This window comes from Trachemys scripta, chromosome 8 (assembly GCF_013100865.1).
Source record: "Trachemys scripta elegans isolate TJP31775 chromosome 8, CAS_Tse_1.0, whole genome shotgun sequence".
Classification (NCBI taxonomy): Eukaryota; Metazoa; Chordata; order Testudines; family Emydidae; genus Trachemys; species Trachemys scripta.
Window position 1 is genome coordinate 69,740,439 of NC_048305.1, and position 27,967 is coordinate 69,768,405.

General features: G+C 38.1%; 1 protein-coding gene across 2 annotated transcripts in view; it reads left to right on the plus strand.

Annotated features, from left to right (window-relative positions):
* COL11A1 (collagen type XI alpha 1 chain) overlaps positions 1–27,967 on the plus strand; it is a 240,885-nt gene that overhangs the window by 105,953 nt on the left and 106,965 nt on the right. For both annotated transcript variants that reach the window (XM_034778961.1, XM_034778960.1), the window contains exons 19-31: positions 945–998; positions 1,127–1,171; positions 2,493–2,546; positions 2,643–2,687; positions 3,091–3,144; positions 3,603–3,647; positions 10,738–10,791; positions 13,832–13,876; positions 15,299–15,352; positions 15,441–15,485; positions 18,807–18,860; positions 19,482–19,589; positions 24,549–24,602. In XM_034778961.1, coding sequence (XP_034634852.1) covers positions 945–998; positions 1,127–1,171; positions 2,493–2,546; positions 2,643–2,687; positions 3,091–3,144; positions 3,603–3,647; positions 10,738–10,791; positions 13,832–13,876; positions 15,299–15,352; positions 15,441–15,485; positions 18,807–18,860; positions 19,482–19,589; positions 24,549–24,602 — 711 coding nt within the window. The remainder of the gene's footprint in view (positions 1–944; positions 999–1,126; positions 1,172–2,492; positions 2,547–2,642; positions 2,688–3,090; positions 3,145–3,602; positions 3,648–10,737; positions 10,792–13,831; positions 13,877–15,298; positions 15,353–15,440; positions 15,486–18,806; positions 18,861–19,481; positions 19,590–24,548; positions 24,603–27,967) is intronic.

The following is a 27,967-nucleotide window of genomic DNA, read 5'->3' on the forward strand; positions in this document are numbered from 1 at the left end:
TTTATAGATTTAAACCTATATGTTAAATTGCACCCAGAAAGGAATTAGAAGCCAGGTGATGGACTACAAGTGTCATGTGCTGCCTTCAATAAATGTCGCTTAACACATAGGAAGCAGCATTCTATCTGCACCAGCGAATGTTTTTGAATAGTGTTAAGACATAGTCAGGTTCTATTAACTGCACCTTTGTTGCCTCAAAGCTGAGTTGCGTTCTATACGCGGCTATTTTTCTTAATGACCCCACAATCACATTGAACAGAAGGGCAGTGGAATAAACACCTGTCATCCCTTATACAAGAGACATCTTGGGGTAAATAAGCAATCACCGAAAGCTCCCCAACAGCACTCTGAAGGAGAAAAAGAATGGAGACACTCAAGAGTGATTCCATATAACTTTTCTAGGATTCACAGATTTGGTCAGCACCTTGGAAACACTGCTAAAGCTAGAAGACTCAGCATGAACAATTTTATTCATCCTATAAGGAGATCACTGATTAAAAATCCCCTCTCCAAAAAGAGCTCAATCAGTTGTGTTTAAGTTGTGCAGCACACTAGCCTTCTTTAAAAATGAGAAATAAATCCGAACTACATCGGTCCAAAATCTGCTAAGGCTCTGTGTACGTACGCCTGAAAAGCCCCAGTATGGCCATTCTTATGTTCTGATGGCAGAACCCAGCCTTACATGCAGTAACGATGATATGATTATTGAACATTTCTGAAATGTTAATCCTTCCTCACATTAATCTGATAAAAGATTTTGGATCCACCTCTAAATGAAAACTTCTGCCAAGTAACATGTAAATTTGTACCTGTTTGCTATTACAATGAAGATGTTCTGACATACCATTATGCAGCTAAAGTGGTATTTCACTTTCCCATCTCTTGTTGTTTGCAGCCAGAGTTGTAACCTGCATTATTTTAATATGGCTTTCTTAATTCTACAGGGTGATCGTGGCCCACAAGGACCTCCTGGTGCACCCGGTGAAGATGGAACAAGAGTATGTTACTAGTAACTTCAGCTCACTAATACATACAATAACATCTAAAGCAAGTCCTCCCAGAAGAGGAATATTTCGGTGACATATACTCTTCACACTAAACCTTCTATTCCTTTTTATAATGACAGGGAGAAGATGGAGAAGTTGGACCCAGAGGTCTCCCAGGTGAAGCTGTAAGCGAAGCTTTTTTACTATTCTATTTCTGGTATGCATGCTGACTGTTTTGCAGAACAAAATCACTGTAAGATTTTTCATTCATTTCTACTAAGCTTTTCCCAGAGGGAAAAAAGTGGCAGTTCTGTATGGAGAGTAAATAATGGGCTAGATTCTTCTGGGGTGTAACTCCACTAACATGACTGGAATTATTCATGGATGAATTCAGTCCAGCGTACACAACTTCCAGAATCACTGTACCTGATCCTTATCTCATTTACTCTGGTGTAACTGCACTGACTTCAGTGGACGTACTCCTGATTTACATGAGGGCAGTGATGACATAATCAGCCTATTGAAACCTCTAGGGATATTTCACAACAGTCTTTTTTTTGTGAATATTTGCAAAATTTCACCCAAATTCCCCTTCCCTTGCCCACATTGCTTCTCTTTATTGTATATTTCGCAATTGTTACATGTCCAAGAATTCCACTGATAGCAATAGGAATTCCACCGGTGCTGTCACTGCAGAACAGAGATCTGCAGTGCAGGCAAGAGATCCAGGGCCTGGCTCAGAAAGGATAATTTTATCCTAAATATCTGACATATGCACTTTCCAGATACAAAGTGGGTGTAAAATGCTACTGAGTCAGAATGATAGTAATTTGCATCCTCTTTACACAAGAAGAAACAGAGAGTAGAGTGAGGCCTGTCTACTTCAGCCACAGTGTCTGATGACGCAAATAATGAAAAACAAAATGCACTTACACTGTGGAAAGTTAAAAATAATGCTAGGGAACAAATTTTGCTCCCCCTCCTCAGAAGAATGGTCCCATTGATTTCAGTGGAATTGCTTGTGGGAGCAGGTCTACCCTTCTCCTTGTGGAAGAGTTTCTATTTGTTTATTATAAAGAGAAAGACTCCAAATGAGTAATTTTCAGCTATCTAGCAGAGATTTTACTACCAAGAAAGACAGCACTTTCCACAGTAATACAGAACATGACAGAAATCATTAAAACCACCTTGTTTTCATTAAATATATAAATAGTTGGCACCCAGTTCAAGTGACTGTGGAAGGTGCTGCACCAGTGTTCCAGGCAGTGGCAGGGAGAAAATCTCCCCCTTCAACCTTTCTCTGGTATGAGAGACAGAGCTACTCAACAAAAGGTTCCTTCAACCCATAGTGTGCTCTCGATACAGGGCAGAGGTCAGGAGGATCCCTTGTAGTATGAATCCTTTTGTCGGGCTGTACTGCCTCCCTCCCTCCTACTCCTGCGGCCTACCCACTTGTAAGGAGGAATTGCACCTACATTTTTAATATGAACTGTGTCTTCTCTTCAGGGTCCAAGAGGATTACTGGGCCCCAGGGGCACACCCGGTCCCCCAGGACAACCTGTACGTATGGCATAAAGAGTGAGGTATTTTGGATGTGCAATTTCCAGTAAAAAATAATTCCGCCCAGTGTTGCCTCTATTTTTGTTCTTGTTGCAGGGTGTTGCAGGTGTTGATGGCCCCCCAGGTCCAAAAGGAAACTTGGTAGGTAGATAATTAGGGAAACAAGCAGAGGTTTGGGATTTTCAAAAGTCCTTCCCCTTCCCTACCTCCGTCACTGTTTAATCTAAAATTCAGATTCCTCTCGATGTTATATTGAAGAGAACAGCCTTGTGTACCATCTGCTCAAACCTAAATTCTGCCCTCATTTAACCTCCTGCAGCCCTCAGACTCCAGCTCTCAGGGTGTAAGTATGGGTGGAATTAGCCCTACATTAATAAAATATTGGTGATATAAATTAACTTGAAAATCAGACTAGAGAGACAGTTAGTTGGTAGATTTAAAAGAGGGAAAACACAGAGATGTGCTTATATTTCTTTAGGTCTGACAATGAAGATTTGTAACACAGAAGCCCAAACCTAATGCCTCTGTATTTTTTGCATGGTAGGGTCCTCAAGGGGAACCAGGACCTCCTGGTCAACAAGGAATCCCAGGTCCACAAGTAAGTGTTCAGTAACCCACAGGTTATACTACATTCCTTTAAACAAATGTTTAATGAATACAGATTAGTACAGGGTTAGCTTTTCATATGCAGGACTGATAAAGCATGAAGGATTTTATAAATAATGCTGAAAATGTACATAGTACAGTGGGAGCAGAATTTTAAAGCAAGCTTGCAAAGGGCTTTTTCATTTGCAAGAAAAATGACTCATTCAGTGTTCCTGGAATGCCGGCAGGAACGGCCACACCTGTAGGAGGGTTCTGAATAGGATCCTGTTACAGACTTGATGCCAGAATAGTAGCCCGTGCAAAAGGCTCACACAAAGCTCCTTATCTAACTGGTTTAAAAAAAACACACACTTATATTTTATATTTGCCGCTATGTTTAAACAGATTAATAGGGAAAATGTATGTATATTGTTATCCCTGATTTCTCACACACTGGCTTCTTTCTAATAGGGGCTTCCTGGTCCACAAGGTCCTATTGGAGCTCCCGGTGAAAAAGTAAGTTATAAGATTATTCTGGTATTTCATAATCAGTGTATCTGTGTAACAACCTCTGGTTAAGTGGTTAAGGGCTTTTCTTTTTGTTTAGATATTGGATACCTACGATCTCAAACATAGCAAAATTCCCTAAAACCACCAAGTAAAGTAATGAACAATATGGGCCTAACTCTCTTCTCATTTACACCGTTTTTTTCACTAGTGTAACTTCTTGAATTTACTCTTGATTCATGCTGCAGTTACTAGGATCATAATTTGGCCCATAGTACTAAACTGTACATGATTAAATACAAATAGACTCAGACTGCTGGGCTACAAAAAAAGACAGTTTTTCCAATTTAAATGTATTTTCTATGAAATAAAATTCTCTCTCATCTCCTAGACTTTTAAAATATCTACCTCTTTCTTTAAACTGAGGGCCTGATTCTGATCTCAGTTACACTGATGGTACATTAGCATAATTCTGGAGTTCCACTGGAGTAGCTGTGTTATCATTTAGATCAGAATAAGGCCCTATTTGTTTATCCTTGTGTTTCCTGAGCAGTAACATTCTGCTGCAAGTTCTAATTATGTCCGTTTCAAATTTCACACTCCTAGTAATTGTCTCCTTTCTTCTTTTAGATCCCCAATTGATTCCACTCTGGTTTCCCTCTCATTCATGGTTTAATATCTTCCTAGTGCTCTAGTATCTCAGCTTCTTAGTGGGAGGGATTGAGGGGGATTTTAGGAAACAATACATAGACTTCCTACCTGGCTGTCTTCCCTAGAATGTTATTCTCAGAAGAGGGCTGTGTCCACAACATATTCATTCCACAATCCATCATGAATGCATAGCATGCCTTGCAGCTATCAGAGGTTCAGGGCTATAAGACATGGTTTCTGCCACTTTATCTTGACTTGTTTCTTTCATATAACGTGACCATTTTTCTGCTTCTGAAGTGCCAAGTACAGGTCAGCTATGTGAAGTAAAAAAGCTTTTTCCCCTCCCCTGAGTTGTATATATTTCTTGTAGAAACAATCCTGCAGTCTACATTTGAGCAAAACTCCCACTATAGTCAATGGGAGTTTTGCATGAGTAAGAATTGCAAGAAATGGCCTTGCATGCTCATCTGTTCTTGCATGGAATTGCTCTGATTTTAAGTCTTTTATCCCATAGTTGTTCATACTTTATCCCTGACATCTATATCAGATAGCTTAGAGGTGTAAACTAATTGTATTTTTTATATATAACACCTACAATATATTGTTTATGGGCTTTTTCACAACAGTGATTCACTTAAGGGATGGTTCACTACCCATTATAATAGAGATTACAAGGATAAATAGGTTAAAAAGGTGTGAAATAGTTTGCTTGCTTCCAACCTATCCATATACTTACCTTATTTTTTGAATTTTCTTGGGTTGGTAGTCTTTTCTGTTTTTGAGTTTAATATTAATGCAAATGAACTGGCAAACCAGTTTGTTAGCTTTGTTACATTGTCACTTACTGCTAGGTAGAAATGTTATGTTCGTTCATGGCTTAAAAAAGGGAAGGTAGATATCCCAAAGATAAAATCTTTTAAATAAATGTACTTTAGCAGTGAAAGGTGTCACATTTCATATTAAAAAATCCAACCTTTGATCTTCATCGTTATTTCTGCTAGTTTCTCCCTACAGGATAGAAACCATCTTGCATCTACCCAGCATTATATACATTTCTACGGGCTATGTACGCTCCCAAAACATCATAGAGACAAGAGTTGAATTGATATGGAATGCGTTACATTTCAACTGTAGTCAAAGAATTTTTAAAAAAAACATACCTTAAAGGCATAACCCTGCATTTGGAATAGGGTGGAGTCAGACCACCACAAGGGACAGAAATCCTACTGGAGCTCCCCAGAATGCAAGATAACTTTGTTCACTGCTACACCTCTTCAAGAGGTGCAGCCAGGGCAGGCTCTGCTGAAACAAAAACAACCCCCCCGAGTGCCACCCCGCCGAACCAAAAACAAACAAAAAAACCCGAGTGCCGCCCCGCCGAACCAAAAACAAACGAAAAAAAACCCCAAGAGCTGCACACCGAAACAAAACAAACAAACAAACAAAAACCCGAGCGCCACCCCAAGATTGGCTGCCCCTTACAAGGTGCCGCCCCAAGCACGTGCTTGGTCGGCTGGTGCCTGGAGCTGGCCCTGGGTGCAGCATACTCCAGCCAGTGTCCTAAGCCCATTCAGTGACCTGGTGAGGAGTGGAAAGAACAGGGCCATGCCCTGCCTCATTCCCACTCCCTTTGGAGTCTCTGTTACCCATGTGGAAGCACAGAGAGTGTAATGCCAAGCACAAGAATTACAACTTGTGTGGGGCCTGTAGAGGAAGATGACTTCAGTAAATTAAACACTTATGTACACAAGGCTTTATATGCTGGATAGACTTCGGGGCATATTGGCTTGTGCAGTATAAACTTCATGAGCTGAAGGGAGCATGCTCTCCTCTCTCAGGTGCCCTATGCAAAAGTAAGTCTGATATCCTGAGACCATACACACACTCTCTGTTGCTCAGTCCGTGTAGTGCTTACACACTGAACATGTACCAAGAGTCATCTTAGAAACACCATATCTGTAAGTTCCATAATTGTCCCTGAGTATCTCAGAATAATTGCCCCAATTGGGCTTACTGGGAGGGATTGCAGACCAAGGACTCTGGGCTTGGTTGTGCCAGAAGAGAGGAATGGCACTTGGAGAGAAGGAAGAATGCAAGCCACTCAGGAAATAAACTTTTATACACAATGTTTGCAGGAGACTACTCACCTAGAAACTTTTCTATGTACAAATTGCCTTGCACAAGTCAATTTTACGAGAGGAGGTTCTGGCAAGTAAAATATTAAAAGGAAGCTTTTTCCACCCAAACCTGCCCCCATAGAATGATTTCCCTTTCCAGAGTCACCTCTAAAGTTTTCCATGTGAAACTCCCCAACATCTAAAGTTTTCTCTGCTAAAATATACTGGCATCTAAAATTTCCCCTGCTTGCATCTAAATATTTAAATGAATCCAATACGTTACACATGGGCATCTCTGATATTGGAGGACCAAGCAGTGACATTTTAAATATTGATAGAAACCTTTCCCTCCGACACTGAAAGCTTTCCCAGTCCAAACCCAGTCACACCATTACTTGTCTATGCTCAAACCCATTCACATAAAAATTTCCCCCCATCTAAACATGCTAATATAGGTTTCCCTCACAAAAGTTTCATAACAAAATTTTAGGTGTCCTCTCTCTTAGGATCAGGCCTCACACTAATAGATGGAGATTTTCTTTAAAAGTTTGCATTGGTTTGATGCAATATATTCAGCACAGCCAATCCATCAAGATTACTCATTCTCGAGGGCCCAGTCCTAAAAAGGAACTCATGAGTAACTCTACTTACATGGGCAGTCCAAGTGAAATCAATGGGACTACTTATGTGAGAAAAGTTTCTCAGAGGTATAAGTGTATGAGAATGTAAAAAACAGCAGCAATCATATTGCTGCCAGCATACCAGAATATACCCCGATGACTAATTAGAAACCTAGCAACCTTAGGTCAGTGCCTGGCACTAATACAGGAATGCCTGTTTGATCTCTTGCTTCCTCTTTGGTAAGCTTGTGTTCTGAGAGTGGGCACAGCTACAGACTGGGCATGGACCAGGACAAAGACCATAAAGACCAAAAAAAATGATGATTTTGTAGGTGTTGCAGTTGATGAATGCTGTGATGCCATGATGGTACTAAATAAGAAAAATGTCCAATACAAAGAGGATGCATTTGTCATTATCCAGCTAATGCAAATTGCCCTAGGTGATGATGGCTTGGATGTTACTAATTTTAATTTGGTCTGTTGATGTTCATTACAGGTTAATTCTGTGACTCACACAGGTTTTTATAATGCATTTGTGATTAAAGTACCATTTTGTTTTGTTTGGGCTACATATTCTTGAAACCCTTAGGAACGAATGTTGCCAATTTGCTTTGCTGCTCTTATGTGGTGTAGACTTAGGTTGGAGTCTAGGTTGGAGACTAGGACCCAACCTGGATTTTTTTTGTTCTAATAAAATTTCTAGTTACATAACATGTTTTTTGGTTGACGGACGGACATCAAAAACATCTTTTATGACTCTTTGAAGATCATCAGCAAACCTTTCATTTCCAAAAAGTCACATTCTGTCCTGCCATGCACACAACTTACCCTCCAATTGTAGCTCTGTTTTTGTGTTTGAAACAGTGCAAACCAATGAACAGCCAGTTCTCATCCCTGGGTTCTGTGACTCACCTACATCATTCAAATTGTTCTTGCTTTGCAACTATAGATGCTACTGCCTCTGGCCTTCTCTGGATTCTGAGTGATATCCTGGCCCCTTTAAGTCAAAGAGAGTGTGCCATTGACTTCAGTAGGGCCAGGATTTCACCCTTTGTCATTTTCTGTTCTTTGTACATTACTTTGTATAGTGAACACTACATTATATTTCTCCACTTGTTCCTTTCATGTCTTTGTGTATACATTTTAGGAGTGATTGATATGTGCAACTGGTACATTCTCTCCATCCTAACTCCTATGGTCCATTTCTAAATGTAATTTTTGCTTTGTTTTTCCTCCTAGTGCCTTTCATTTCTCATCTAATCAATGATACTTTGTGAACAACAATGCATTTTTCCAATGGCCTCTACTTTACTCAACCATCTTCTCTCTTACAACCAGGCATTTGATATGGTCTCGCATGATATTCTTATCAATAAACTAGGCAAATACAACTTAGATGGGGCTACTATAAGGTGGGGGCATAATTGGCTGGATAACCATACTCAGAGAGTAGTTATTAATGGTTCCCAATCCTGCTGGAAAGGTATAACAAGTGGGGTTCCGCAGGAGTCTGTTTTGGAACCAGCTCTGTTCAATACCTTCATCAACGACTTAGATATTGGTATAGAAAGTACGCTTATTAAGTTTGCAGATGATACCAAACTGGGAGGGATTGCAACTGCTTTGGAAGATAGGGTCATAATTCAAAATGATCTGGACAGATTGGAGAAATGGTCTGAGGTAAACAGGATGAAGTTTAATAAAGACAAATACAAAGTGCACCACTTAGGAAGGAACAATCAGTTTCACACATACAGAATGGGAAGAGACTGTCTAGGAAGGAGTACGGCAGAAAGGGATCTAGGGGTTATAGTGGACCACAAGCTAAATATGAATCAACAGTGTGATGCTGTTGAAAAAAAGCAAACATGATTCTGGGATTAACAGGTGTGTTGTGAGCAAGACATGAAAAATCATTCTTCCACTCTACTCTGTGCTGGTTAGGCCTCAACTGGGCACCACATTTCAAGAAAGATGTGGAGAAATTGGAGAGGGTCCAGAGAAGAGCAACAAGAATGATTAAAGGTCTAGAGAACATGACCTATGAAGGAAGGCTGAAATAATTGAGTTTGTTTAGTTTGGAAAAGAGAAGATTGAGAGTGGACATGATAGCAGATTTCAGGTACCTAAAAGGGTGTCATAAGGAGGAGGGAGAAAACTTGTTCATCTTAGCCTCTAAGGATAGAACAAGAAGCAATGGGCTTAAACTGCAGCAAGGGAGGTTTAGAAGGGACATTAGGAAAAAATTCCTAACTGTCAGGGTGGTTAAACACTGGAATAAATTGCCTAGGGAGGTTGTGGAATCTCCATCTCTGGAGATATTTAAGAGTAGGTTAGATTAATGTCTATCAGGGATGGTCTAGACAGTATTTGGTCCTGCCGTGAGGGAAGGGGACTGGACTCGATGACCTCTTGAGGTGCCTTCCAGCTCTAGAATCTATGAATCTAAAACCCAAATAAACATATTTTTACATCTTTCTAATTTGCATATTCATTGTATTTGGAGACATTTTCAAAAAGAAAAGTTGGGTAAAATTATGGTGAATCTGAAAACTGATGCTGAATGTATTTTGATGATGAAGTTTTTCATACAATTCTGTAAATGAACATTATTTTCCTGATGTTATTTTTCCTCATTTCATCACCTCAGTTTAACTGGGAAACAACCAGCGGCGGCTCCAGGCACCAGCGCTCCAAGTGCATGCCTGGGGCGGCAAGCCGTGGAGGGCGCCCTGCCGGTCCCTGTGAGGGTGGCAGTCAGGCAGCAGGCAGCCTGCTTGGGGCGGGAAAAAAGCTAGAGCCACCCCTGGAAACAACATGTTATTCCTTCTCCCTCATCTGTCCTTTCTATTTAATTTCCTTCCCAGGTGCCTATGCTTTTGTTTAGTTTTTCTCATTCATGCTAAAGCAGCTGCTTACTACTCTCTGATCTAACTTCAGACAGTTCTATTTTGATGATTAACATGGTTATAGGAATCGCACACTTTTTTAGGTAAAAGGCAAGTTAGTTTAACATTACAAATGGATATTTCTGAGGTACGGCTGGTACTCAGGTGGAGCAAGTATTTCAGTATCCAGCTATAGCTAGTTGAAATATTTAAAGCCAGAAGAGAATCCAAAAGGAAATACTTTTTTCACACAATGCATAATTAGTTTGTGGAACTCATTGCCACAGTATGTTGCTGAACCCAACAACTTGGAAAGATTCAAAGAAGGATTAGCTGTTTATGCGGATAACAAGAATATTCAGAGTCATAATATTAATAACACAAATTTTGGAAGAGAGATAAAACCTCATGCTTCAGGTCTTAAGTCTCTAACTATTAGAAATAGATTATTCAGTATCTGCCAACTGAGAGGTTTCTTGCTCCTTCCTTCTTGGACAGGATACTGGTCTAGATGGACCATGGGTCTGATGCCATATGGCAATTCCTCTGTTCCTTTCTTATTTGCACTAGTGAGCATTGAGAGTAACGTTTTTGAAGTCGTTGGAATTGTTATGGATTTACACTGGTGTAATGGAGATCAGAATCTAAGTCTCTGGATCTAGCTTTTGGAACACTCTTCTTTTATTTCTTTTCCCCATCACTTTGTATGTTTTAACATATTTCTTTTTGTTCATAGTTAATTTGTTTGTTGCAACCTATTTTAGCTCGAGCAACATATTTGTTTAATATTATTCCTAAAATGTTTCCTTTTTGTTGTCTTTAGGGACCACAGGGCAAGCCTGGCCTTCCGGGACTTGCTGGTTCTGATGGGCCTTCTGTAAGTAACTTTGTCTTTTGAATGTCTAAATTCTGTTAAAAATCAGTATGCAGCTTTGGGTCACTGCATGCAATGTACTGCATTACAAGAAGAAAAGACGCAGCCCTCTTAGTTGGGAACAAACTTGTAAAGCCTGTGTATACCTCTGTATTATTTGAACTTGAGGCGTTATTAAAGTTAGGGGGCTGCTAAGATTTGCTGAAGCCTTTTAGAAATGTGTACCTTGATAATCAATTATTATTGCAACATCTGCACTGACATGCTATGATAAGCTAATAGCCAAAGAGACATACAGTGGATCAGATCCACTGTTTCATTTATGTCAATGTGGCAGTGTAAATGGGGGATTGTAGCGAAGTGAGACTCACCAGTGCAGTGCCTCCTGCTGGTTGTCTTGGAATTAGCTCTTTTCCAGCATATGGAGCGCCCTCTGCAGGCCGGTGTCTCGCCTGCCGCTGGCCCCATGTCCCTATCAGACCCCGGTACCTGCGTACCTCGGGATTCTGCCCCAGCAGTACCCCCACGCTCTGGGTCTCCTCTCCCAGGGGAACCCTCAACCCCCGCTCACTGGGGCAAACTGAAGTCTGTCATGGCCACTCATCACTGGCAAGGAGTTGGGACCAGCTGCCTCTGCCTAACCCCAGGGTGCACCTCTGCAATCCCAGTACCTTTTTTGCCTTTAGCAAAGCCCGCCACCTGCGGATTTGCCAGGCTAGAGCTTCCCAGCTCCTTTTGCCTTTCCCCAGCCCTGCTCTACTCCTGATAGACTGTTGGCAATGCATATTATGGCATTGTTGGAGATTCCGGTTAGACTTGAATCTTTGTCCACTTGTGCAAGTTTTTCTCACTTCTGAAAATTCTCAGCCCTTACAAACATCACTGGTATTTGAAAACCGACATTTTGTTACACATAAAAACTCAGAAATAAAGACAAATGCAATGAAGAATGAATAAGCACAGGTAGTCATGTGTTTGCATGTGTATGTGTGTGTGCGTGCTTGTGCATGAACCACTGCCTGCACCCCACCATCTGCCTAGACAGTTATCTCCCTACCTTGTGTATGTGTTTCTTTGGTTGAAAGGTAGGGCAGGCAGCTTAAGTCACTGAAACTCTTGGTAAGCATTACCCCTGACAAGACGTAGCATTGTAGAATCACAGACTTTCCATGCAGGGTAAGTAGTTATAACTTTGTGTGCAATAAGATCATCTGCTTGAAGATTAGTTCAGATTTTCAAACCAAGATGTATTTGTTTGTGTAAAACTGAAAAAATTGCTAATGATGTTTGAGGTGAGCAAGACAATAAATTGTTTCTAGCTATCTGATACTCATCCTTCTAATCAATATTCTAGAATGCATAGATAGATAAGTGATATATATATATTTTAAAATACCTGCCAATCCTTAACTGACAAACTTCTGATTTTTATGTTAAGTTTGCTAGCTGGTAAAATGAATTTAAAATATGCCATTAATCAATTATTAATTAATTATTAATTAATTATTAATTAATTATTAATTAATTAAAAATCAGAAGTTTGTCAGTTAAGGATTGGCAGGTATTTTAAAATATATATATATCTTAAATTCATTTTACCAGCTAGCAAAGTAAACATAAAAATCAGAAGTTTATCAGCTAAGGATTGGCAGGTATTTTAAAATATGATTTGACATACTGAAAACACTTTTTGGAAGTTAATACCACAAAGAAGTTAATATTTAAGAAGTGGCTACATGCACAGCAAAACTAAAGATTTACTATACCCTTCAAAGTAGAGTGGAGCTACACAAAGTAGAAAAAGTGTTACTTGTTGATTTCCTCATACTGTAATCTGCCATTAACATTTTTAATTTAACTTTAGTGTAATTTTTGATGACAGATCAAATATAATCAATGCTGTCTCCCACTAGGAATGCAGTGAGGAATTAATCTTTTGAGTGATCTCCCCCTTCCTCTCTCTCTCTCACACNATATTTTAAATTCATTTTACCAGCTAGCAAACTTAACATAAAAATCAGAAGTTTGTCAGTTAAGGATTGGCAGGTATTTTAAAATATATATATATCTTAAATTCATTTTACCAGCTAGCAAAGTAAACATAAAAATCAGAAGTTTATCAGCTAAGGATTGGCAGGTATTTTAAAATATGATTTGACATACTGAAAACACTTTTTGGAAGTTAATACCACAAAGAAGTTAATATTTAAGAAGTGGCTACATGCACAGCAAAACTAAAGATTTACTATACCCTTCAAAGTAGAGTGGAGCTACACAAAGTAGAAAAAGTGTTACTTGTTGATTTCCTCATACTGTAATCTGCCATTAACATTTTTAATTTAACTTTAGTGTAATTTTTGATGACAGATCAAATATAATCAATGCTGTCTCCCACTAGGAATGCAGTGAGGAATTAATCTTTTGAGTGATCTCCCCCTTCCTCTCTCTCTCTCACACCCACACCCACACCCACAAAACCTTAATTCTTGGGCTACATTTCTAGTGGGAATTTTATATAACTATAATTATATAGAATTTAAACAGTAGCAGCCTGCACCCCTCAAAAAGTTTTATTTTAAAAGTAAGCAATGATTTAAAGGGAAAGCATTTAATTAATGCTATAAATGAGACTAGATTAATCTCTTTATTGGCCTCTCAGACAACTCTTGTGACCTTTTTATATGCTTTAAGGATTTCTGCATGAAGTTGTATCATGTAGGCTCTTTCAAAATACTGTAGTAATCAAATCTGAGTGTGTCTTAGATTCAAAAACTCCTGCAGTTGATCAAAATGTTGCTTAATACATTTACATCAATATAACTACTGTCCAGATTTCTTTGTTATGTAAACTAGTTATATATTAAAACAACAAATCTCTCCTCAAAATCAAAGGTGTATTCTTCATGTTGTAGTCCAGAAACAGGGCTGGATTTGGGGTCATGATGATGTTCAATTATTTAAAACCAATTTATTTGTATAATGAATTGTTTTTCACAAAGAGCATATTTTCCAACAAATACTGTATTTATCTGTCTGTAATCAGGGTCATCCTGGCAAAGAGGGTCAGTCTGGAGAGAAAGGTGCTTTGGTAAGTTTCAAAACTTCCATAAACATATGTCTATTCAATTTGTATTTATTTGTTTATTTAGTAAATTTGTCAACCATGTAATCTGTTGCTCTTATAGCTATTGGGAACATAAGTGATAGAAAATGCATCACCCATTCACAGCATGGGTGTGCTGACAACCATATTTATTGAGTACCAGTCTGTGAACTCCACAAGCAGTTTTACTTTACCCGGGCACTCTTTTTATATTTATTCATGTCTATTCAGGATTTCATAAACTGTCACATGTTTCAGACAGATAACTTGCAACTTCTTTGAGTTTGCAGTTTTATAGTGTATGCTACTTGCTGGGACTATTGAGAGGCTCAGTTAGGGGGGTATATCAAAACATACACATTCAATGGATTTTTCAGTCACTTACAGGAAGTCAGTGGAAAATAATTTCTTCATTGTAGTGAAATATTTAAAGGGTTTATAAAGCTTTCTGCCATGTTAAGGCCAGATTCTGAAACCCTTACTCATGCTGAATAACACACAGCTTCCCAAGTAGTCCTACTGAAGACAATGGAGTAAAGTACTATACAATATAAATATAAATATAAATCAGGGTATCAATATCTGGCCCTTATTCTGCAATCTATTACATATTTGGGGGCCTTTTTCTTTATTATGAGGCCAGGAAGGATTATGAAACAGGATGTACTACTAAAGTAACAAAGGTTTATCCTCTCTTAATTTTATATTTGCAAAGGTTTAGTGAAATATATTTTAAAAAATCCTCAGGAAACAATAAATGCCAAAAAATCCCCCATCAGTATCAATTAAATGTTGACTTTTTTTTTAAATCAGACCCTGTTTACTTTGGGGATTTTTTAAAAGAGACCATGGTTGATTGATTACTCTAATGAAAATGCAAACACTGAAAAAAAGAGTCAGATTCTGAAGGATCTGTATATATGGGAATAGCAGACGCCTATATGAGAGTAGAGTATGGCACAGAATGTAAATTTGTGAGATTTTTTTTTAAATGATGGGGAAGGGCTAGTAGAGTGATATACTCTTATGTCTTTATAGCTAACACATAGCTTCTGCCCTGTGCAGACGTCATTAACACTGGTGTGTTCTTATATTTTCAAAATTATCATAATTTCAGATTATTTATGTTGTGAGTTGATGTTTTTAGCACATCGCTTTCATTTGAAATTTCCAAAAGTATAAATCCCCAGCAAAACCATAAATAGATCCACAGAAAATCTGAAAAACGCTTTGATATTCCCACAAGTTTTCTTGGGGGCAGTCAGCCAGAAAAGCCTGTCTGCCCAGTATTATTCCAAGGTCTTCCTTTAGACTACTTGTGGTATCGTTAAGGTAAGTGGATCGTACTTAGAAAACTATTTGTTAACTGACTAACATTCGGAGTTTTTCTAATCCAATGTATTTTAGGGGCCTCCAGGTCCTCAGGGTCCAATTGGCTATCCTGGTCCTCGTGGTGTGAAGGTATGATTCTTTTTTTTTCTTTTTTAATCTGAATATTTGAAACTTTCTGGTTATGTACAGTGAGGCAATTTCTCATTGTTTTCTACAGGGAGCTGATGGTGTCCGTGGTCTCAAGGGCTCCAAAGGTGAAAAGGTAAACATGGAATTGGACTTGCTTTTGTTTTAAAAAATAGTGTTTTTCTGTGTTCCAGTAAACAAAAGGGTCTCCTTTTTTCAGTGCTACATCTTTTATTTCCTTACCACAAGCAGCGTTGTTACCAGACAGCAATGGTTACTTTTCACCATCCCAGGGGAACGTACCAAGCCTGAATCTCCACTGCCCTGCACCTTGCATAGCTATTTACATCTGTCTAAAAAGAGGGGGAGGGATAGCTCAGTGGTTTGAGCATTGGCCTTCTAAACCCAAGGTTGTGAGGGAGCCACTTAGGGATCTCGGGCAAAAATCAGTACTTGGTCCTGCTAGTGAAGGCAGGGGGCTGGACTCAATGACCTTTCAGGGTCCCTTCCAGTTCTATGAGATAGGTATGTAAAATTCTACCAGATCAGAGCAATAGCAATTTGCGCCCACTTTGCACAGGTGTAACTGACTATACACAAGGTGTAGGGTAGTGGAGAATTAGCCTTCCCTCTTTCCCCCACTGACAAAAGTGGATCCCTAGAAGCTTGTCACACCCAGACACTTGTGACAATTACTACTTTCACTACTGTGATTCATACTATAGACTAGATTCTGTATTTCTTATACACCCAGACCTTCCATTGGCTTCTAGACTTTCTGGTGTCTGAAATGCAGACAATAGGCCAGATCCTTTGCTATGGCAAAAATGTGCACAGCACAAATAGGGAATGTACGTGCAAATGTGATTAAAACTCACCTTTGCATTCTCCCAAATCTGTTGATGCTGCTATATTCAGTGCTCAATAGTTCATTGTGTTCTTTGAATAGGACTTTAAAAACTAAGGACATTAAAGACCTCATGACATTAAAGACCTCCTAGTACTCTCTATGATCCTAACAGTTGTTTGATGGTAGCTGCTGTATGACACAAAACATTATTGCACACCTCAAAATTGAGACTGATGTACCAAATACATAGAAACCCCTTAGACTCCAGGACATGTGCTGTAGTGGAGCTTATATGTCTGTTACATATAGGCATTATTGATTTAGAGCAGTCAAATACTACTATGAAAAGCACAGTATTATGAGAAGACAGAGGTACAGCAATTGATTGATTTGGTACACCATTACTGATCTCATGTGGTCCCAAAGTTGACATTGGTCTGCATTGACCAATAGACTGCGAATAGAACTCTATAGGTAACAAAAAACAAACAAACAAAAACAAAAAAAACAGAGTAGGGCCATAGAGCATTAGTTCATGGATTCACTCTCACCTCCAAGCTGAACTAAAATCAAGTTCCTCTAGCTCTCAGTAGCTGGAACCTCACTGTGACGATTGAAGAGTTTCAGTTCATTTGGCAACTTTTTGATCTGTGATAGGCACAGTGTTCAATCCTCATGGGTATGCAAGGTGTCCTTATTTATTTGGACAACATTATTATCCATGGATATAATTGAGTAGTTCATAACTAAAGCTTTTTTTAGCTTTCTCTTGCTCTACTTGATCAACACCTCTCTTTAAATTTTAATAAATAGGTATTTGTATCTCTAGAATTTTAATGTCTGGATTATAGAGTGACCTCATGGGCCCTTTTATCACTATCACCCAAAGCACAGACAATCTGTCAGTTACCTAAACCTTTTCCTAGTGTCTTTTTCCCATGAATCATGACCTTCTACTGCACATCATACTGTTTTTTAAAAGATTGTAAGGTTTTTGCACAATGAGATTTGACCATACTTGTAAGTTTTGCAAGGAAATTAAAGCGCTGACATATCATGGTATGTTTCTCTTGATCCATTTACCTCTGGAAACACTTTTGTCATAGAAATAATTTTCCTTCAAATATTGAATGGAATAAAAATAATGTTATGGTTTTAGGTTTGTGGGCCATGCCAAATGTCTCTGGTTGGCATGGCAAAAGAAAACTTATCTAGATATAGGAGTGCAAACTGTTGAGGATGGAGTACAATGCCCTTGCTGTTTTATTAGCGACAACTGGAGCACATTGTCATTAATTCTAGACTGACATCACCAATACTTCTTCGCCTGAAGCGTATCAACATTATAGTGAACCCCTTTTCTACAAGTTCATTCAGCAGAGAGAGAGCTTCCGTCCCCAACAATGAGGAACAGCACCTAAAAAATGTACTTGCCAGAATCTTCTATGGCCTTGATATCAGAATGGTAGTTGTGCAAAGACTGAGATGTAGAGATAGCGGACCAAAAACTCCTCTCAATTACACTAGTGCAAATCTGGAATAATTCCATTGATTTCTTCTGTTGTCAGTGGAGTCACTATCCATGTGCTCAAGTGTAACAGTAGAATTTTCCTCACTGTTGTCTATTTTCATGGAAACATGGACAACTACATAATGTCTTTGAGGAGATTAGCTATCTGTAAATAGTCTCCACTAGGATCCTAACATGTTCTGATTCAATCACATGTACAAATGCATCCTTAAAGTGTCAGCGTGTTTACCTTTGCCATGCTGACTTGATCATTTTCTTATAATTACCTACAGAATATAGATTTGTATCAACCAATGAATGTAGCCATTGAGCCACCTTTCATGCTTTTACATTTGACCACTCTATGTGGACACTACTGTTTCTGTTAGCTCTGTGTGGCACCATATACTGTGAACATGGGTGTACGTATGTTTACATGAATAAAGACATGTCTTTTAAAGTTCAGTGTGATCACTTTTACTTTTATAAAGGAGTTACTAAATCAGTAAGGAATCTGTTGACCTTTCTTTCATTAAACTTTAAGAGTTGGTTATTCCTTTATTAGTCCATCCTTTGGATCTGCTTTCTTTTATGATGCTATTGGGCCACTAGTAAAAATAAATAAATAAGAAGGATGAATAGTTCTGCCAATGAACAGAACAATATTAAGGTTTAGTTGCATTGTCAGTCCATCAACCAATTATGAAAAAGGATAAATATCTTATCAGTAGAAAGCATAAATAGAATACAAAGTTTAATATACAAGGATAGAATTTAATGCAGAGGATCATTGTCTTCTATGAAGAAGTTCAGAATAAATACAGAAATTTATGTCCAGCCTAAGAGAGCTTCCCCATTATTCACAACTTTTTCCCAAGATGAGCAATCATTCAGTGTAGCTGCATAGATATATATATTTTTGGATATAGTAACTGCCATATTAAAATCATTAGGCATGTGAAGTTCTAAATTGAATGGAGTTACTGCTGCTGTGCATTTATTACACTCATCCACTCAGATTACCTAATGTTTTAATTCCATTTGTAAAAGTCTCCCTTTTAATGAACATATTTTTCTATATGTTGTGCTTTTTTTAGGGTGAAGATGGTTTCCCAGGATTTAAAGGTGACATGGGTCTTAAAGGTGACAGAGTAAGTATTTATATAGGAAAATATAGTACTTAGAAATTATAGCTGTTAGCCTGTGAATATCACTTTAAACTTATTTATAATTAAATTTTAAAAAACAGTGCACACATGTAGATTTGCGGCCAGATCCTCACATGGTGGGAATCAGCATAACTCTATTGACTGCAGTGGAGCTCACTAGTTTACACCAGCTCAGGTTCTGGCCTGGTTTTAAGCTAACATTACCAACAGACTATTTAGCTATCCAGGCATCCATATTTTCACACTAATTCCATTCCATGTATAATGTACTAGATTAATCCTTCAGGGCCAGATTCTGGCTGGTGCAGGGGAAAAAATGTAACCATATTTCACAGGGGGCCACACCGATCCTCCAAAAGTGGTGTTAATACACACCCCTAACCTGGGTTTAAGTAACCCCATGCACAACCCATGCACAACCCCTCAACTTGAATTCTGTTACTAGCACAAAAGCACTAATATTTTTTCCTAATCTTCATTTACATTAGTTTTCAAGTAATTGTTTGTTTTATAAAATAAATCTTAAGGTGTCCTGCTATTGCAAACAGTGTATTGGTATGAGCATAGGCAGTGGCTCTGTATTTATAGCATATTGAATTTTAGGGTGAAGTTGGTCCACTGGGTCCACGAGGAGAAGATGGCCCTGAAGGTCCAAAAGGTCGAGCAGGTCCAACAGGGGACCCAGGTGGTGCTGGGCAGGCTGGTGAAAAGGTTAGTAACCAACAGCTAATGTAAAGAAACGTTGTCTCATAATGGAGATCAAACCAGGATCTTCAGCTCCAAAGGCTGGTACTGCTGAAAGTAGCTCCTTTAGCTATCAGATAGTGGTAGGTTATTATGGCTGCTGAGACACTACACAAATAATGGAAATTATTATTTTGTAGCTATACATAGAAATGCATAACACTTCCTGGCACATGAGACAGCTAAGCCCTGTCCTGAGGAGTTTACAGTCTAATCTATCAAAGACAAATATAATTCAAAGAAAATTTGACACCAGCATGGATGGAGACAGTGCTGGAAAGTAGTTTGGCATTGAAAGGCTACACAGAAGACCTGAAGGAGCAGAAATTGTATGGTGAATGGGAAGACATAAGTTGTTTTAAGTATAAGGAGTATCATGACAAAAAACACAAAATCAGGAGTGGCAGAAGGAGAGAAAGGTGCTATTAAGGAGGAAGACTGAACAAAGTGTGGGGCATTAGAACATAGTGAAAAACAAAGACTGAGATGTATGGAGGGCATGTGATATAGAATCTTGAAAATGAGAATAATGATCTTGAACCTGATACAGAAAGAGAGAGGATGCTGGAAAAGGGAATTGAAGGCATGGTATGTAAAAGGTCAGAGTGGCATTTCAATGCAGTGTTTTGGGTAGCCTGGGCCAGGAGAGAGATAACACATAGGAGACCAAAAATGAGGGAGCTTGTGGTAGAAGAGAAGTAGGGGGATGAGAATATAGGATGGAATCAGGAGGTGCAGTGTTTTAATTAGAGCTGTGTGGAGCACAGATTGTTTCACAGAGGATTGTGAGATTTCAAACATTGACTTCATTCCGAATTGGAACAAACCCCCAAAATTTCAGAATTCTCCACAAAAGAAAAATCTCATTTCATTCATTTCCTGTCCAATTGGTTGTGTGTTTCATTTTGACAAAATCAAAATGTTTTGTTTTGATTCTAACTTTATATATATACATACACATACACATACATACACATACATATAAATAACACGCACACACACACACACAATATCAAAATGAAAAGCCCTTTCAAAAACAAACATCTAAATGTTTTGTTCAAAAAAATATCAAAATGGGTCATTTCAACAGTTAGAACTTATCCCCCCAATCCTGTAAGTATAGCCTACGTTCTTTGTTCCTAGATGTTTATATTTATCTATATTAAAATGCATTTTGTTTGCTTGCTCCGAGTTTACCAAGTGATCCAGATAGTTCTGAATCAGTGATTTGTCATATTCATTATTTACTACTCTCCCACTTTTGTGTCATCTGTGTACTTTATCAGTGAAGGTTTTATGTTTTTTTTTTTCCAGATCATTGATAAAAATATTAAATAGCATAGGGACAAGAACTGATCCCTTCGGGAGTCTGCTGGAAACTCACCAGCTTGATGGCCATTACCCATGTATAATTACATTTTGAAACCTATCACTTAGCCAATTTTTAATGCATTTAACGTGTCATGTTAATTTTATATTGTTCTATTTTTTTAATCAGAATGTTGTATGGTAGCAAGTCAAACAATTTACAGAAGTCTAAGTATATTATAATAACTATTCCTTTTATCAACCAAACTTGTAATCTCATAAAAAAACTGAAGTTAGTTTGATAGGATCTATTTTCTATAAACCCATTTTGACTTATGTTAATTACCTTATCTTCCTTTAATTCTTTACTAATCAATCCTGTATCATCTGTTCCATTATCTTTCCTAGTATTGATGCCAGGTTGACAGTACTATAATTACCCACATCATCCCATTTACCCTTTTTAAAAAGTTGGCACAACATTTGCTTTCTTCTGGAACTTTCCTAGTGCTCCAAGACTTATTGAAAATCAACAGTAATGGTCAAGCAAATTCCTCAGCCAGCTCTTTTACAACTCTTAATGCAAGTTACTTTGACCTGCTGATTTAAAAATGTCTAGCTTTAATAACAGCTGTTTAGCATCCTCCAGAGATACTTTTGGAATAGAAAGAGTGTTATAATCACCATATGATGATGATTATAGAGAGAGAGAGAGATCTGGACTTTATTTGCTTGCACGTTATAAATGTGATCATGTCATGATCACTTGTATCTAAGTTATCATTACATTTCATTTCTGTGATCAGTTCCTCTTAATCTTTTAGGACAAAAGATCTAATAAAAATACTTAAAGTCTATACAGTATTTAAACATATAAAGAACTATATAGATACTCAATGTTAAGAGAGATTACCAGAATTATGGACTAGAGTTTCAGCAGAAGGAACTAAAAAGGAAGGAACATATTTTAGCGATAATAGAGATAAAAAGAAATCCTCTTTCATTATAAGTTGCTTCTTGTCATAAACATAACATTACTGTTCATAATGATTTATTTACATGGCATGCTAGAAGTTCAGGAAAAGTTATATTTATGATTTGATACTGGAATCATTCATAAGCTGTCATCAAATAACTTAACTTAAAAGTCAGTTGACTCATTCCAAGAAGAGTTATTTCCAGTCTTATTTAACTACTGGGAGCTATTTATGAATTAACGTTCCCCAAAATGTTGCAAAATACCCTGCCAGCTGATAACAAGGTCATGAATCAAAGGACATATAACAAAAGAAGGCTAGAACTATTATCCTGGATGAATGGAAGCACAACTCAGATTGGAATATCACTTTGTATTCAATTGTAACTGGATCAGTGAACAATTTCTATTAAAACAAGAATTGATAGGAACTTTTCCCCAAACAATAACTGATTCTTTAGTTAGCTTCTTTCATAGAATTTCTGAATGCTGCATTTTCTGTTTTCAGCCACGACTGAGAGTACTGAAATACCATGAAAAAGGCTATTCCTACACCATATCTGACCTTGCAAAAACATGAAAATATTAGGATTCTCATAGGAAAGTGTATTGTTGTCATGAGATTTACAAATGAATGTACCATTTAAAGAGATTTTCAGTATAGCCAACTCCAAACATTCAAAATATGAGTAAAAAATCATGAGATGGGGTAAAAACTCATAAGATTTTAAAATATAACAAATTTAGAGTTCTGTTAATTTGTATTCTGTTTTTTGAGCCTTAAGGATTCATTTTCCCCCCACCTTTATTCCACAAAGTCTAGCGAGTTACTCGCCCCCCCCCACCCATTGAAAGCTGAGATTTTCCCATAATCCTCTTGATTTCAGGAGCTGGAGCTTTAAGAAAAATACCAAATACCAGGAGACTTGTGACAGAATTATAAGAGTTAGCATCACTGTTGTCTTAGTTTAGATGAGCCTCTGAAATATATTTGATCCAGATTATTCCCATTTGTATGGATACTAACTCCTTATATTCCATATCCTGAGTCAAATGTCCAGCCTGGATGCTGGGCCAATATGCAATGGATTGGGGAAGAGTGCTCACTGCTTTCCATGACATGGAGTGGCTGCAGAATTGCACTTTGAAGGCATCTGCAGTCTAATCATTGGAATAGTCTCTGTGACCCTAACATCTTCCCACACCAACATGGGTGGGAAAAAAGGAAGATCCATGTAACAGCAGCAATCCATGCCCTGTCCTCTGCCACTCACTGGGAGGTCCCCACTATGCAGTAGGTGCCTAACCCAGTCCAACTCCCCAACATCCTGAAGACCACTTTGGTCCTTCTGTGTTCCCCACTTTCATGTGATCCTGCTGCCAGGGAACCCTCCACACCCAAGGAGGAAGGGGCTCCCATTAAAATCGGGAGCAAGACTCCCACTGAATTTATCAGGGTTTGATGCAATGTTACGCTGTGAAACTTTTCTTTTAGGGGATGCTACCTTAAGTAGTTCTAATGCATTCAACTGGTTTTGATGTGAAATATAACTGTCAGTGTGGTTATCTTTATAAATGGCTGAATTCTTCTTTAAATATATCTCCTGCCAGGCACAAACAAGCTTTCACTAACATGAGTTATATTCTGCATCTTTATTCATCTGCTTTATTTTTTTAAGAACACGCATTTATTTTGTCAAATGCCACTTTCCAGGCAGGAGCTCCCCCATATCTCTTTTCTAGCATCCCAGATTATTGCTGGAGTACAAGATTATGTTCCATTCTCACATCTTTTCTGTACAGACCACACTTCAAAATTGTGATGGCCTGGAATACTGGAAGAGTGTTTACAATACTCATATTCTTCTCTAGTGGCTCTGGCCCTTAGAGACCAAAACAACTATTCCTTATTTTTGAAAATGACAAATTAGCACACATTCTTTGTTTTTTCACTTAAGACTATGGAATGGGACCTACACTACAAAATCTGGACACAGCAATGTTCCCTCCTTCCACCTTCAGGCAGTAGAATTAGTAACATCAATAGCATCAATCTATTCAGCCTATTTTCCTGTCTGATACTGGGAAGAGAGCCATCTTCCTCAAAACACACCACATATTATGTGATATTGGATTATTCTTGGGGTATGATTTTCAATGATGTTTTCTGAGATAGTTCAGAACTCTTCAAGACAATCTGTAGAGCTTGACCTTCAAATATCCATTGGCTTTCATGGAGATTATAGATAAAGAAAACACATTAGCCATGATGTGGTGCAACATTAAGAGCACTAATTGGCCTGTTATGGTAATTGCCTTTTGTGTTAAAGGGTGTGTTAATATTTTGTTGCCACCGTCACTACATTACAGTGTTGGAAGAGTGTTTGGGTGAAATCTTGGGTTCATTGAAGTCAACGGCAAAACATCATCCATTTCAACAAGATTAGGATTTTATTCTTGGAACTGAGGTTTTGGAAACAAAGCCAATTGACCTGTTCTCAGGAGGGAAATAGGTGAAGTGTGAAGAAAAAAATAATAAAATATTTGATTGTATTTGTTATGGAAGGAAACAAACTCTATATAAAGTTATGACTAAACTACTAAGAACTACTAGAAACAATATATATTTTTTAAAATTTCAGGGTAAACTTGGGGTTCCAGGACTGCCAGGATATCCAGGAAGACAAGGTCCAAAGGTAAATGAGTTAGTTTTATTTATGGCACTCAAGAGTGGATATGCTGTGGACAAATTAACCATAACGGCAGCTGTTCTGTTAGTCATATATTTAAGGAAGGAGGACATGAGCATCCAAACCCCAAGTTGTTTCTCATTCTGTCTTTTCTGACCATAAAATTTTAATTTATGTTAAAAAATGTGTTAGTGGTTCCATAATGAACAACGGTCATAGACCTATTTTTCCCTTCCCTCAACCATACAACTTTTAAGCCCCCACCAATATTACTTGCATTATATCTGTGCCAGCAATATACTATTACAAACATCATGGACTGTTGAAAAAGAGCCAACTGCTGATACTCCTACTCCTTTAAGACTAAAAGCCATATATTGCCCCCAGAACTCACACTGATGTTCATGGGAATTGGCAATATGGTCTGAGGACCCAGATATAGTCCTTAGACTCTCACTGCCATGTTTCTGCCATCTAGCTACAGAAAGAGCCATCTAACATCTCCAACACACTTCCAAGTGTGTGACCATGAAAGATAGGAGTTGGACTCTTACAATATTGTCTTTCATAGTTTTCTCCATATTTTTCCTTTGCTTCTGTTAAGAGAGACTGATGTCTGTTGCTTGACATTCATATAACCAGAATGCTTAGCTTTGTTCTTTCTCCTGGGTTAATCCCCTACCTTCTGTCCACAATTCCCTGTTTTATTTGTTTCTTTTTTTTTGCAGTTGTCCCTCCTTCAAGTATCATTTGGACTCTGTCGTCATTAGAAAATATCTGTGTTAGCTGGTTCTGTTTCTAAATTATTTATAAAGATTTAATAATGGGAAATTACATTTTAAAAGGATCAGTTTAACATATCTTTGAGAAATGGCTCAGTGTAGACTAAGCAAACGTTAGAAAGACCTATTAAAATCATTTTCAGACTAGGAAGGAATGGGAACGTTAAAAATGTCAGGGACATTTCCTGTTGTCTGTGGAAGTCCCCCTCTACATCAGATCTTCAGAGGTATGTCAAAGATGAGACCAGCTGGGAATGCGTAGTACAATAAATGAAAAACTCTTACCCCTTTAGCAGGACTCAATGTCATTTCAGTAAAATATTGAGCTTTCCTCTCGGCCAATGGTTCTCAAACTTATTTGATCAGCCCCCCTTCTTTGTGTCTGTAGTAGTTTACCCCCACACACACACACACAAGTACATATACCGCCATCCATGGTCCTTCTATATGAGCCTCAGCCACCTGGGATTGACAGCCAGAGCTCGTAAAAAAAAAAAAGCACACAGCTTGGGCCTCCCTTGACACATTCCCACGCCTCCCTTGGGAGGTCCACCCCATAGTTTGAAAACCGCTGCTCTAGTCTAAATTCTGGGATCTGTTCTTACTTCCAAATTTGAACTAGTGATTTTTTTGACAGAGATAATGCTTTCTGGATAACTAACTGACGTATTTTTTATGCCTGTAGCCTACAATTTGGCCCTATATTTCTGCTAAGTAAACTCTCTTAAGAGTAGTTATTCACTGAATATTCCGTGTTAATAAAATAGACCCTAGGAGTCTAAGGAAAGTGTTTCTCAAGGTGAATACTCTTGATAAAGAGATCCTTTCTTGCTTCTGCCTTTTAACCTAAATGTCTGAGATTTCAGTCTTCCTTTTTGTTCTCTTTTGAAATGTCTAAGATCAAAGAGGTTTTACATTATTCAGTATTAAGAACAAAAATCAAATACACTTCAAAGAAAATTGGTGGATATTTTCCAATATAGATGTCACTGGGAATTTCGTTAAGTTAAATTAAGTTAAGTTAAAACTGAAATTAATTCAAATTATACTCACTGTTGGCTATTCCATGAAGTTTAGGCAACCAGATTAGAAAGGGTATTGACTGCTACAATGCATCAAGTCACTCAGGGCCTGTTCTTTGGCCACCCTTACGCATGTTGGGTAGCATGTTTTTTACCCATAGTCCTGTTGAAATCAACTTTAAAAAGGATGATGGAATCAAAGGTGCATATAATCTATAATGGTTGTCTAAAGGAAATAAGAAGTCCTGTCCCAAGAGTCAGTAGATGGTTCAAGGTGATTTTTTTCTGCCACTTATTTGCCTTGCATGAATTTGCTTCTGTGTGCAGTTTTTAGGCACAGGTATCATTATAAGATAATTTCACTATATTTTTCTTAAAGTTAGTACTCATCAGCTTGATTGCAGGAATACTTCAATACTTACCTATAAATATTTAATATATACAGTATTCTAAGCCTTTCATACTAATGTCTGAACAGTTTTTCTCTCTTGTATGATAACATATATTTTTAAGGGCACAGTTGTGGCCTCATACAAAATTAGACTTTCTTCAGGTTTTATACACTGAATCACAACCGGTGAAAACAATTCAAACAAGAAATTCCTTTCTCTGTTCACTAAAACCATCAGCACTGGGGTTGTCTGACCCCCCAAAGACAACTTAGTTAGTGGATAAATGGAACGCCTTGTAATAAATAAGGTATATTAATAGGAAACCATGAAGAACTTAAAAACAAAAATAGAGAAAATAATATTAGTTGATGCTACAAAGAGAATGGAGCAGTTCTTTCTCACACTCTGGCCATTTACAGTTTAGCTAGCTGTTTACCTGTTGCTAAAACAATAATAAAAAACACACTAACATGTTGCGCATACAAAGATGGATGAGCTATCGCAGCAGGGAACTGAGCAGAATATGGCCAGTACTACCCTATTGACAGGCCAAACCAAACATGCCTGTGATTTTTAATCTCCCATAACTTGAAAGTAAGTTGTGTCAAGTCAATGGTCTTTTCTAACCCCAGGTCACCCCCCTAACAAATCAGTGCACTGGCAGCTGACAAGCCAGCACTATCCTTCAGAATGGTATGACAGAAATAGAAAGGGTAAAGGATTACATGGGGGGGCAGGGAGAGAAAGGAATAGTTCCTGGAAACAGCTGTATTTGTTGACTCATGTCAGTTCTCCTTGTAACCATTTTGTTGTGATGGAGGGAATGGTGAAATTTGTAGCTCATCAGCTAAGTTTAACAAATATTTTCCTGATGGTCACCACATTTTCTAGGTTCTCTCTGTAAACTGTAGAATATTAGTATCAGAGGGGTAGCCGTGTTAGTCTGAATCTGTAAAAAGCAACAGAGGGTCCTGTGGCACCTTTGAGACTAACAGAAGTATTGGGAGCATAAGCTTTCGTGGGTAAGAACCTCACTTCTTCAGATGCAAGTAATGGAAATCTCCAGAGGCAGGTATAAATCAGTATGGAGATAACGAGGTTGGTTCAATCAGGGAGGGTGAGGTGCTCTGCTAGCAGTTGAGGTGTGAACACCAAGGGAGGAGAAACTGCTTCTG